This window comes from Nematolebias whitei, chromosome 6 (assembly GCF_014905685.2).
Source record: "Nematolebias whitei isolate Nwh7 chromosome 6, NemWhi1, whole genome shotgun sequence".
Classification (NCBI taxonomy): Eukaryota; Metazoa; Chordata; class Actinopteri; order Cyprinodontiformes; family Rivulidae; genus Nematolebias; species Nematolebias whitei.
The window spans coordinates 40,216,996-40,230,002 of record NC_056503.1 but is presented as its reverse complement, the minus strand read 5'-3'; the positions used below and the strand labels follow the sequence as shown (position 1 = coordinate 40,230,002).

The 13,007-nt window shown below is 38.1% G+C and overlaps 1 protein-coding gene across 1 annotated transcript in view; it reads right to left on the bottom strand.

Annotated features, from left to right (window-relative positions):
- The window catches only part of nbeab (neurobeachin b), a 249,282-nt gene that overhangs the window by 133,394 nt on the left and 102,881 nt on the right, over positions 1 to 13,007 (bottom strand). The window contains exons 15-24 of the mRNA XM_037677882.1: positions 12,341 to 12,438; positions 11,940 to 12,032; positions 8,572 to 8,680; positions 8,395 to 8,476; positions 8,180 to 8,303; positions 4,594 to 4,786; positions 3,511 to 4,464; positions 2,117 to 2,334; positions 1,789 to 1,942; positions 1,013 to 1,193 (exon numbers count right to left, since the gene is read on the bottom strand). Of these exons, the coding sequence (XP_037533810.1) occupies positions 1,013 to 1,193; positions 1,789 to 1,942; positions 2,117 to 2,334; positions 3,511 to 4,464; positions 4,594 to 4,786; positions 8,180 to 8,303; positions 8,395 to 8,476; positions 8,572 to 8,680; positions 11,940 to 12,032; positions 12,341 to 12,438 (2,206 nt within the window). The remainder of the gene's footprint in view (positions 1 to 1,012; positions 1,194 to 1,788; positions 1,943 to 2,116; positions 2,335 to 3,510; positions 4,465 to 4,593; positions 4,787 to 8,179; positions 8,304 to 8,394; positions 8,477 to 8,571; positions 8,681 to 11,939; positions 12,033 to 12,340; positions 12,439 to 13,007) is intronic.

The following is a 13,007-nucleotide window of genomic DNA, read 5'->3' as shown; positions in this document are numbered from 1 at the left end:
AAGGAAGAGCTAAATGCAGCTAAAAAGTAACTGAAATAGCTAAAAAAAAAAAAAAAAAAAAAAAAAGCTGAATGGAGCATAACAAGCTGAACTTAGCAGAATGTTTTTGAAGAAGAACAAAAATGTTGTAGTTAGCACAAAAAAAAAAAAAAACTGAAAGGAGCACAAAACAGCTGAAAAAATATGAGCTGAACAAATGTTTAAATTTGCACAAGGAAGCTGAAAGAAGATGAACTAGAACAAAATGTGAAAGGACAAGTAAAAGTTTATAAACGGAGCTAAAAATATGAAGAATGTAAAATTAGCTCAATTAATTTTCTATGAGAAAAAACATGCAGGAAAGGCTAAATATTTCAAAAAGCTAAAGTTGCACCAATACCAAAAGTCATAGCAGGATTGTCCTGGACATTTTTATATATGATTTGTAGAAATAGCTTGAAAACTGTGGGACGAGAATTGCACTGAAAAATGTACGGAAGAAAATAAATCACAGTAGTGTAAATTAGTTAACACTATTTTTAAAAAAAATCCATGATATTTAACATAATTTCATAAAACAGCTCAGTTTAAACAAAATCATTCTGACTTGGTCCAAATAAAATTTGGATGGAATTATGGTGAGTGAAAAACAGAAAATGGGCAATTAAAAAAGCTCAGAGTCTAAGAAAGATCATTTAAAAAGAAAAACTCAACAAAAGCCTATACCATTTGCAAAAACAACCTGATAGCCATGCAAACCAGCCTCATACCAATTGTGAATTCAAAAGTAAAAACGGCAGCGTTGTAAAATTACACAATGACCAGAGGATTCTTAAATCATTTAGCTCTGCTGATCAAACAGAGGATTTTCAGGGCTTAGAGGAATTATTAGATTGTGCGCGATTAATACTATTGAGGCGTTCACCAGCTCATTCAGTCTCCAATGTACAAACATCAAATAATTACACTGTAATTCTTCACTACCCCTCTGGACTAACACTCACATGCAAACAGTCATACGATCAGATCTTACCCAGTCTGAGGCACTGGCGCATCAGGCCACCGGAGGACATGTTCTTCTCTGCCTCAATCTCACTGAAGTTGAGGGAACTCGAAAAGACTAAAACATCGACCATAACCATGAGACGGGACAGGAAAGTGATGGCTGTTTCTGAGGACATGCCCTGTGTTGCCTCGATGTTCTCCAACTCCGACTTGGGCAAATAACACAAAATAAAAGTATAGATTAAAAAATATGTTCCATCCAAAGCATTCATTGCTGTTATTGGGTCATGTTTTAACAAATAAGGGTAAAAAAAAATTTAAACCGAGAAATTGCAGCACATAAGGAAAAAGCTAGGACTGCTCATTATTGTTGTCGTGGGTAAAGTCTCTGATACAGAATTAGTATTAAAGACTGGTAAACTAAAATTGAAAGATAACTTTGAGCATCATAAATACTGAGCTTGATATTCTAGTTATGCACAGAAAAAAAAGAATAAATCCAAGAAATTCAGGAATAAAAATAAAAAAAAATCAAGAATACTATTTACAATAGTCCAAGTCTAAAAAATGTTTAAAGGAAAGCTGAATGGTACACAGAGTTAATTAGAGGCCTAAAAACGGTTCTACATTAATATCCCCAGAATTAACTAAAGCAAAGTGAAGATGAGCACTCAGAGGTAACACCAACCATTAAACAAATCTATTCCACTAACACGTTCTTTTTTTAAACAAATCATGCAGTTCAAACAAACAACCATTAGATGGCAATATTTCATTTTACGAAAGTCAGAAAAATGCACTTACAGAAGGAGAGGTGGCTGCTGAAAGAAGGGGCAATATCCCTCCACAGGCTATAATGATGTTGTCCACCATTTGGGAGATGAGATGGATGGTGTTGTGCACAAAAATGATGTTCTCATTACTGTTAACAAAGTCCATGACAGATTTGGTGCAGTGGCTACAGGGAAGAGGGAAAAAAATATGAGAACAACTGTTATTTCCACATAAGCTAATCCTACCTATTTTTATTCAAATAATCACAGAGCAAACATTAAGCATAATTTCTAGAGTTGCTACCATTATTATGTTTAGCTCTCATCTTTCAAGTTCACATAGATCACTTCACACACACCTTCTCCAGGTGTGGACGTCACTCTCCAGTGCAAACAGCAGGTCGGTGAGCAGCCTCTGATGCATGGCTGACCATTTAAATTCTGGGATGCGGAACATTGTAGTGCGTGGACCAGGGCTGAACTGGCGTCGCTGTTCCTCTGTCATGGGTCCTGCTCTGAAGCCAAGGTCCACACATATATCCTTTTCCGTCTGAGAAACTAGACGTCCATGCACGCTCTGATGGAAGACCAATTTATCACTCAAACAAATGCAGTTTAACAGGCAGAAACAGTTACTGTCCACTGCAAAGTACAGAGACAATTGACTAATTCTAGTGTACTGACCATCACTCGTAATCAGATTGATTCCTGCTGCCATAATATTTATCATGCATGAAAAATGTACATTTAAAAAACAGCTTTTGTATAACTTATTTCTGCCTGTTGGTACAGGGAAAAATAATTTATGCTCAATGTAACCTCTAAAATGAGATGAATGAGTCAGCAAGGTGCTGCAAAAAGCCTGTTTAAAAAACAGCAGAGATGAATACAGCCTGGGCAATTATGCAACTGCAGAGAGAAGGTTATAAATAAATACTGCTTCCTGCTGCCCTGCCATTGGTGACCCAGGTCAGGCAAAGAACCTGACCTCTGAAAAGGAGCACAGATAATGGGAGTAATAAACAAATCCCAGACAGTTGCTTGAGAATAACATTCTCTGTCTCCCTAATGTTGGCTTAGCCAACTATTCCTGCAACCCAGTTTCCTGACTCTCTGAGGGGTGATATCTGATGTGCACCAAACCTTCCTGTCCTCATTACATTCACAATATGCAAATAAATGATCTCTATGGGTCTGCTAATATAAAACCAGGGAGAGGCCACAGCAGTTTGATAAGAACCTTAGTTTTCTTGCTCAACCTCTCTGTGTGCTACTTGTTTTTCTACTTTCATAATTATCTACACTGTTTCTTGCGTCAGAATCTTACGATAGTTTGTATTGCGACAGAACTAGTAACCTTCTCCAAATTATTTGATAGATTTTTAAATAGTAACAGGTCTTTTGTGCATCAGATGTTTAAAGCAATTGAATGACTAAACTATATAGCAAATGGACTGTACAGCACCTTTCTGTCTTGCCAAGATAATCAAAGTTCTTTGCACTACAATATGTGCCCTCATTCACCCATTTATTCAGCACTCTACTATATCTGTACAAAGAATAATCAGAGCTTTATCACATTCATACACCTATGGAACACACACCGGAGGCAATGAGGTGTTCAGTGTCTTGCCTAGGGACACTTCGGCATGTGACTGCTGGTGGAATCAAACCCCCAACTCTTGCATTGGAGGACGACTGCTCTAAAATGCAGCCACAGCCGCCCCACATAGTACTTTATTTTAAGACTAACCTGTGTAGTAGCAGTAGTCTGAATCTTTTTCATTTCCTTCTTTTTGCCATCATCTGATCTTGCAGTGTCAGGAGTATGGCTTGAATCTATGTTCTTATCAGACAAGGAAACTAATCCAGATGAACCTTCAGTGGCTTGTGAGATTTTGGAGGAGTTCTCATTTTCAGTTCCTGTGACAGAGCTGATACCTTCAAGAACCGTCTTAAGGTCAAACTCATCCTTTTCTAGGATGCTGGGCAAGGAGCTTCCTGTCATGTGAGCCAGAAGGCCAAACTCGTCCCTTGGGTTAGTGTGAACAGGCAGCTCTGCACTGGGCAGGACCAGAGGCACAGCTGGACTTAGATTAGGCAGCAGCTTGTCCTCTACACCGCCTGTCACTTTGCCAAACAGGAAGTCATCGCTGTGAGGAATGCCGTCCTTGTCATCATCCAGAGTGATAAGAGGGGCTGTACTATGGCCATCCATTCTGTCCTTTGGTAACAGCATACTGCTGACATTACCATCAAGCTTTCCCACAACAGCACAGTAAACGTTATCCAACAGAGAATCCACCTCAACTAGTGGTCCATTCTCAGACACTCCCAAAGTTTCAGAGGACATGTCAATATCATCCAGCTTAACTTCTGTAGCTTCCACCTTTTCAGCCTTGATGTCCACCAGCAGGTCATGAACTTCAACCCTGACACCATCTACAGCACCGTCTTCAGGTCCCTTCCTTTCAGTCAGCAGGTTGCGCGAGTCTGCACTCTCGTATTCTGTCTCACTTTCAGGTGTTTGGGAGTTATCGTCCATTTCTCCAATCTCCATCACACCTTTAATACCAGAGGCCTGAGCAGATAAGCCACAGATAGTGCTGACCAAACCCTTCTTTCCTTTCTTGATATTTTCTTCTTCCTGACGTTGGTACTCTTCATACATCTTAGCTAGATATTCTTTGTGTGCCTCATATGTCACCTGTGAAAAAAAAACGTCAGTGATGAAAACAAGCATGCATTTACAAAACAATGCAACGAAGTTCAGAAAATTCTTGACAAAATAGTAAACAGCAGAGGTCAGTGTTTCTCTCTTTTGTACAGTACTTACCTTAGAGTGGGCTATGGAAAGAGTGTCCACCCACACACGCCATCCTCCCCATTCGTACTTGATGGCATGGTAGAGCAGAATACGAAATATGTTGTACACCATCTCAGAGATTTTCTGCTCTTCTGTGTTTTTAGGGTTGATGTAGCCCAGAGAAAACATCCAGTCCTGCCAAACAGAACACTGCAGCAGACATCTGAAACACACAAGGCATTAAAAGTCATCATCAGAAGAGTTTGATAAATAATACATTTTAATGAAGAAGAAGATGAAGATGATGATGATCTCTTTTATCGTGTCTTGAGGATCTTAAAGCTTGGATGGCCCTAAACTTCCTGCATTTTAATGAAAAAAAAAAAGACTGAGGTACTTGTTTTTGGACCTAGTGGAGCATGCCCAAGCCCTCCAGTTGACCCCTGGCAATGTACATTAGAAGACAAGGAAGAAGAAAAAGAAGATGATTTTGATTTTAAAAAATACCTTTATTTACACAATAATTTAACATAATGTTAAAAGCACGATCAAGGACAAGCTGAAAATAAAGTATTTACATTAGGAGCTTGTTGTATTGCAGTTCTCCCTGATCAGACATGGTGCATTAAACCTTCTTAAGTCCCCAGAAAAAGAAGAAGACAAGGATGAAGAAAAAGATTAAGACAAGGAAGAAGATGAGGAGGAGGAGGGATGAGGAGGAGGAGGACGCAAAAGAAGAAGAAGAGGAGGAAGAAGAAGGTAAAATATTGTATTTGGTTTCTCTGTCTAAAACCTAATTTTGGCTTGTCGTTTCTTTAACTTTCACTCATAATATTCTTCTGTCAGAATAAAAAAAGTGATGAGCTAACATAGTTTGATTAAAAGTAAATTGTATGCACAATTATTAGACACATATTATTCTTTGGGTTTATAGTTTTCTTTAACACAATAAACTTTAAATGTACCTGAATTTGTTGAATATAACTGACAAGTTCAGAGCTTTGTGTGCAAATTCAATTTAGTTTCATCCTTCTCAGCTGAATAAAGTGTGCCCTGATGTTAGATTGCTAATAATTTCACAGAAGCAAGCAACAAAATGTCATTTTCATCACAACAATCTCTGAGACTCAGAGCCACACATCTGCATCTGCCAACGTTGCTTGTTTGCAGAGCACATCAAGAAGCAGCTGAAGTTTACCAAAGTGCTTCCCAGTTGAGGCCATACAGTACAAATGCTGCTCAGCGTTATGTGTCGTCTTTGCTTTAGTGAAACTCATGGTCTGGGAGTGAGGATTAAAGGTCCAGATAGAAGGGGTCCAGGTCAATATTAGGTTAACTCTGAACTATTTGCTGAGAAATCAAACAATGATTACTTGGATTTATGTAACAAAGGACCGTCATGTATAACGTCTTCTGTCAAAAAGTCTCGTAGCTTAACAAAATCAGCTTCCAGGAACTTGCAGTAACAGGTGGATTTTCAATTAATCCAAAATTTAAGAGTTTAAGTAGCACATTATTTATTTTATTTTTTATATCTGACCATTATCAGAACTAGGGATGCACGATATTATCGGCATGGTATTGGAATCTGACGATATTAGCGTTAAATTTCGATATCGGACATCGGCGATGTCACGATGACGTCACGTGCGCCTACCCAATCTCACGGCGGAGAGGAAAATTCAAAATATCAGCGGTGTGGACGTTTTATTTTTCGTTGGTGAGGATGTCGAATTCCTAAGATTTATGGACTACATTGAGCCTTGCTATATCATCTGCAGTTGGAGATATTTTTTCCACGTAACGTTACCCGAGTTACAAGCCGTCATTTCCAATGTCATTGAGAAGCTAATAGCCAATAGCACGACTTGTTGGGTGAGTTTTACCACAGACATTTGGACGTCATGTTAGCCCCGTTAGCATGATTAGTCTTACGGCACAATGAATAGACAAAAACTTTGAACTTAAAAAGTCTGTCCTTCATGCACAGGAGTGCAGAGGATCCCACACTGCAGCTAGGAACCTGGAACAAGCCTCCACAAGTGAGACAGCATCGCAAGTGACTAATGCTAATAAATAACATTTAACACTTTTCATTTAATACAAGTTAAAGCGCTGTGCATATCATATGTCTGTTACTGAATATATGTCACCAGCTCTTACAGCTGTTGCTCAATTTGTGTAGTAAATAAGCCTAAATAAGAGGGATATGTTCTGACAAAGGAACGTGTATAAAATTTTGGTATCGGCATCGGTTATCGGCCAAATAAGTTTTAACATATGGGCATATTGGATATCGGCCAAAAATCCAATATTGTGCATCCCTAATCAGAACCCATTAATGTCCATCTCTAAATGTTTTTTCTTTTTTATCTTAGTTACTGGCACATCCTCAAGTAAAATGACTAACTCTCATTTGCCAACACAACTTTTAAAATATGTATTTAAATATTTATTTTTCAATCTTAAATCAGAATCCCTCCTCTTGTGAAATTTATTCAATGGTGTTTGATATAATTGTCTTTACCTTGCTCTTGCAGCATATGAGATTAGTTTGTTTTTCTGAAATTTTACAGGACTGTAGCTTCAATAAATATTTAATCAAGGGTTTCAATATTAGTTTTCAATTCAATTCAATTTGGTTTATTTATATAGCACCATATCACAATAGAAGTTGTTGACTGTACAAAAACGTTCGTATAAATTAAAGAAAATCATATAGTAAAACTTATCTAAGGAAGTGAGCGGATTGTATTGAATCTTCACTTTGTCAGTCTCCCATCAGCTCATAATTATGTATTTTTCCCCCATTCATGTTTTAGATTATTTTATTTTATTATTTTCAGTTAAGCAGTGATTGCCAGGTGTTCACACATTAACAGTTTATCTCTTAAAGGAGTGAATAATCTGCCTGAAAGAGGTTAAAAAAAAAAAGGTTACTTTAAAGTGTCAATTTTTTGCTGGCCTATTTTAGCTGAAGTACTAAAATGTACAAATACACATTAAATGAATATATTCAACACTACCACATTTTCACATTATTCACAAGACCAAAAACAATTTATGTAATATATTTTTACAAGTATTTGAGTGAGAAATGAAAATGTGAATAATATATTAAACAATTATTCAGGGAATAACTTATTATTCATTAAATAATTGTGTATTCAGTTTATAAAATTAAGTATTAGAATGAAATGGAAGTATAAAGTGAGTTTTTTTCATATTTAATTCAATTTTATGCCATTTCTAAGCACACTTCCACAATAAAGTTAAGTTGTGTGTGTTTATTTGGGTCAATGTTTTTCAAGAGCTATGATTATTTATTTTCTCTGTGTGCTTGTATATCAGACAGAAATGGATGAGCATGAGAAAGAAAGAAATAAATAAAAAAAAGGAAAGAGCAACTGTTAAAAGCAGTTGCACAACCATCTGCTGCAGAAAATATGCATATCTAAAGTTTATTTAGTATCAACATTAGCCTACTAAATGTAGCAAAGCAGAGAGAAAACATGCATTTTTCCCTTTAATTCTATTATTTATTAATAATTAATAGCGTGGGTGAAAAAAGTTTCAGTAAAATAAAAAGAACGAAAAGTGTGTTCATCTTGCTCACCGTCTGTTCTCTCGGCTGTTGCTAAAAAGTTTGATCATATCTGAAAGGAATAGCCGCCGAACCTCCATCATCTCTGTACTGGGAGCAGAGTTCTTCAGTAAAGTTGCTACCACCTTCAGAATCACTGATAAGACGTGCATTCAAACAAAAATAATGCATATTTAGTCAATTTAACAAACAATTAAAAGGGTAAGTCGACATGAAATCAGTCTTACTGGGGTTTTGAATCTTGACAGTGGAGTCGGGATCAGGATGAGGTTTGTGAACTACTTGCGTGCACACCTGCTCTGTCAGAATCTGGAGAAAAAAGCGCAAGACGTCTTTAGTTACCAACACATCAAGACCAATATGACAATGATGCTAGAACAACGGAGAAGGAAACATTTTGCTACCTCATACAGGGCGTTATATGTTGTAACAGACACAGCGCTGGCGTGCAACATAAGCCTCTCACCCAGAAGAGTAAAAAGGCTGTGTGTGTGCATTATCTCCACCTTCCTTCTGTGGATACACAGACACACAGACATAATGGTACAGTGGTTTGTTTGGAACTTCCTAAGCCCCAGAAATCAGAGAGTACCATCAGCTTGCATCCTTATTGAAACCCACAGGGAGCCAGGCTCAGGAGACAAGTGTCAGGAAGTGCCTGCTGTCATAAATTGGGTGAATTTTGCAGAAGGTGTGTGGATAAGGAAGTTAGCCTGTCAGCAGGAGCGGCTCCAAAGTACCGTGGCATACCACAGGTGAATAAGTTTGACTGTGACAAACTGCATCTGCACACAGCACAAGGAATGCTGTCACAATGTTCACCCAAAGTTGCTTTATTCTGCTGCCACGGCTTGAAAAAGTCAGGTCATTCCTAACAAAGCAACATAATTTGTACTTGGTTTATCTGGCAAAGTGGAAGCTTCAGAAAAGAGCAGCATTTCTCTCAATGGTATAAGTCCACAAATTAGAGTGAATAGGGCAGATTTGTGATGCATAGTAAGCTGAGCAGAGCAACAAGGCTCGGATTAATCAAATAGAAGATGAGCCTTGTTGGAAATGCTTTCATGAGTAAATACAAGGTCATTCTCTTTTTGACTGATTTTATTTTGAATTAACAGTTTAGAAAATGTGAAAATGAAAGTACCCTGAGAAGTGGATGTTGACCAATGAGTGAGACAACATTTAAGGACTCTGCTTGGAGAGAGAAGGCATTCTTACAGTCAAAGGCATGCTAAAAATCTAAATTAACCTAAACCATTGTATTTAGGCTTTTTTATAATCCTACTTGGCCAGAGTTTCCATGATGTCACTGCCAAAATAATTTATGCATTTCATTCTCTCCCTTCACACTCCTTTATTGGGAACTGCCTAGAAAGACAGCCACCTATTATCATCCACCTGAAAAGGGTTTTACTCTTCTATCAACTTTAATGTGGCCCAGACCTCAATGTGTACCCCCACAAATATTAAATCAAAATGACTGGCTCGGCACCGTGATGTGTGCTCTTACTTTCATTGGCATTTTGAGTTACCATGGCAACGTAATTTGTGAACAAATATGCCATTTTCCCCCATTCAAAATACCTGTCGAAACTGTTCACACCCTCTAACTGCTACTGTGAGGTCACATGACCTAGTGTGGAGAGGTACCTGAAGAAAATTCAGTAGGTCATCAAACAAAGTTTTCCAACCACCACATCACACCATCACAGACATTACACCTCCAGATGCAGGAGGAGAGCTACTTGCATCATGAAGGACCCCACTCACCCAGCACACACTTTTTGACCTGCTCCCCTCAGGCAGGATGTTGAGGAGCATTAAGTGTAGAACCACTAGACTGAGGAACAGCTTCTACCCTGAGGCTGTTAGACTCATGAATATCTAACCAGAATAATCACTGTGAAGAATCACATCATGTTGCTGCTGATCTGTTTCATGTTGCTGTGTTCATTCATACTCATCTGCTCACACAGACTCATGTTCGTGCTGCTGTCCGGCTTATTGTTTTTTGTATTACTAGTGCTTAGCATATTTTTTTTTGTTTAGCATTTTTCTTAGTTCATATCTTAGATCTTATTACTGTTTTTCTTTTACATTTTATACTTATGTTGGATGTAACTGGGACCCTGTGCACACAATTTCATTCCACCACATGTACATGTGGTGGGTATGACAAATAAAGAAACCCTGACTCAGACTTTGATCTTTTATGATTCACATACAACGTATACATGTCAGTCAACTTTGGTTGCAAATCAAAGATCCAAGATGGCCACCTGAGCTTAACAGGAAAAATACTATAAATCACTCAGATATTAGGCTGAAATTTGGTGTGGTGGCAGCTGAGAGCAATGCACATTAAATACTGAACTAAAATGTAAAAATTCCAGATGACCACCATTTAAATTGGTTTAAATAAGTAATTTTACACATGCTGAGCTGAAATTTGGTGAGGTGATAGTTGAGAACGTTCCCCATCACATACTGAATCCAAAGCAAAAATCCAAGATGTTTACCATAGCTTAAAAGAAAAAAAATGACTATACCTCATTGATTTGTTGCCATGTTGAGCTTAAATTTGGTATGATGGTAGCTGAGAACGAACCCCAACACACAATACTGTCAAATAAAAAAAAATGAATTGGCAGCAATGTGGCAGTCCCCGTCGAAGTTTCTCCAGGAACTTTGTAGTTTCTTATTATTCTCATTTTCTCCTAAATCAGTTGCTATACAAGAATCTTTTTCCAGAATGACTTCTTAATCCGGTTTCCTCCCACAGACCAAAAACATGCATGTTAGGCTGATTGGTAACTGTAAATTGTCCCTAGGTGTGAGTGAGAGAGTGAATGGTTGTTTGTCTCGTTTGTCTCTATGTGGCCCTGTGATGGACTTGCGACCTGTCCAGGGTGTACCTCGCCCCTCGCACAGTGATTGCTGGACATGGGCACCAGCGACCCACGTGACCCAAAATGGAATAAATGGGTAAAGATAATGGATGGATGGATGGATGGACTTCTTAATTCAACACACTCACTATTTATTTCACTATTCAAATAAATATACATTACAAATTAATAAAACTTTAAGGAAGCACAACAAACCAGACTGCACTTTAGCATCTAATAAAAAAAAGCCTGTAAACATTGTTTACAGGCTTTTCATTTGTACTTAAGGTGGTGTGCTTATGTCTACCCCCAATTCTTTATTCAGTATTAACATGGCCTGTTGCTCCTGCTGTGAGGAAAGTGCAACTCGTTATCCTCCTCATGCACTCTTACATCCTGCATTTACCACCATGAGCTGTCTGGCCACAGGCACCCCCCCTCATCTCTCATGTACAGTATAGACATGATTTGCTGACATCCTTGTGGTTGGGATTTCATTTATGTTACTTTATGAGACAGTGACTTTGACCTCTTCCACTCTGCTTCTATGTGAATTAATGAGTTTAAGACATAAAGTCATAACATGACATATTCTACAAAGTGAAACACTTCAATTTGCTAAATTGGCACCTTGTCAAGATTTTCTGCTAGCTTCTTTGTTGAAGGAGATCGTTTTCTCTCTGTCTGTGAATCTCACTCTATGATACATTTTCTATCGTGCTAGTATTTGTGGTATTGATAAGGCATAGACAACAAACACGACTGCAGACTACAGGTATAAAAATGTATTAAAGTGATATTTTCTCAGATGTGAGAATTGGTTAATTTTTAATTAAAACTAATAAAATAGTTAATTAAAGTCTACGTTGCTATTGGTTGCTTACTTGTGTCCCAGGTGTTTCAAGAAGTAACCAAGAATTTTGAGAGACTGCACACAGATGTTTTCACTCTTAGAGGCCAAGAGCTTGTAGACTACCCTGAAAAAACACGAGTAGAAATTAGCAACAGCAAATAGGCTTAAGGAGAAAAAACAAAACTATGGTTTTATTGACTGACATGCCTTCACTGGATGGTTGTCTTTTAGAATAAGCTTCCTATATAAGTCCAAAATAAATGCTTTTTCAACAACGCATCCTATCAAAAAAAAAAAAATTCTGTCTTTTTTTTCCAGGGCATATGCATTATTTATACATCACACAGTCCTGTATCACAAGTAAACTGTAGCTTAGATTTGTTTTGGTAAATCACTCTTTCATTTTGTAACGAAGCAAAATGAGAGGCTTACCGAATTCCATTTTTCTGGTCAAAAGCAGGGATCATGGAAGCTGGGTGCTCAGACATCAGAGCCACCACCAACTGTAACACATCATGCAGATTTTCATCCTGAGGACAGACAGACGGAGAAGGGAGCAGCTGAAGGGAAAGAATACAAATAGTGTAGTTTGTGTGAATGACAACATTTCTGTTTCCTTCAACGGTTATTATGCACTCTCCAAATCTTTCAGTTCATGTAACAGTTGCAGCAGCAATCCGAAGAGGAAAGATGCCCAGAATTTATCAAACTCCTTTTTGTGGGATCACCAGCTGCTCTCAGACCAGCTGGCACGTACAACCCGCCCAGCTTTTTCTGGGTCAACAATGAGATCCCTGCCCAGTTCACAGAGGTAAACTTCTATTTTAAGACACTGCAAGAACATATAGATAACCAATGATGCTCAACTGGCTTCTGAAGTGAACAGCCAAGGTCTTCACTTTGAACTCCTTCTAGATCCTGAGCACACAAACCTTTTTTTCAAATTTCTTTCAAATTTTAGTAGGAAAGTTCTATTTCTCACACAGTAACTGCTGGACATGGGCACCAGTGACGCCCGCAACCTGAAAAAGAAGACGTCGGTAAAGATAATTGATGGATGGATGGATGGATGGATGGATGGATGGATGGATGGATGGAT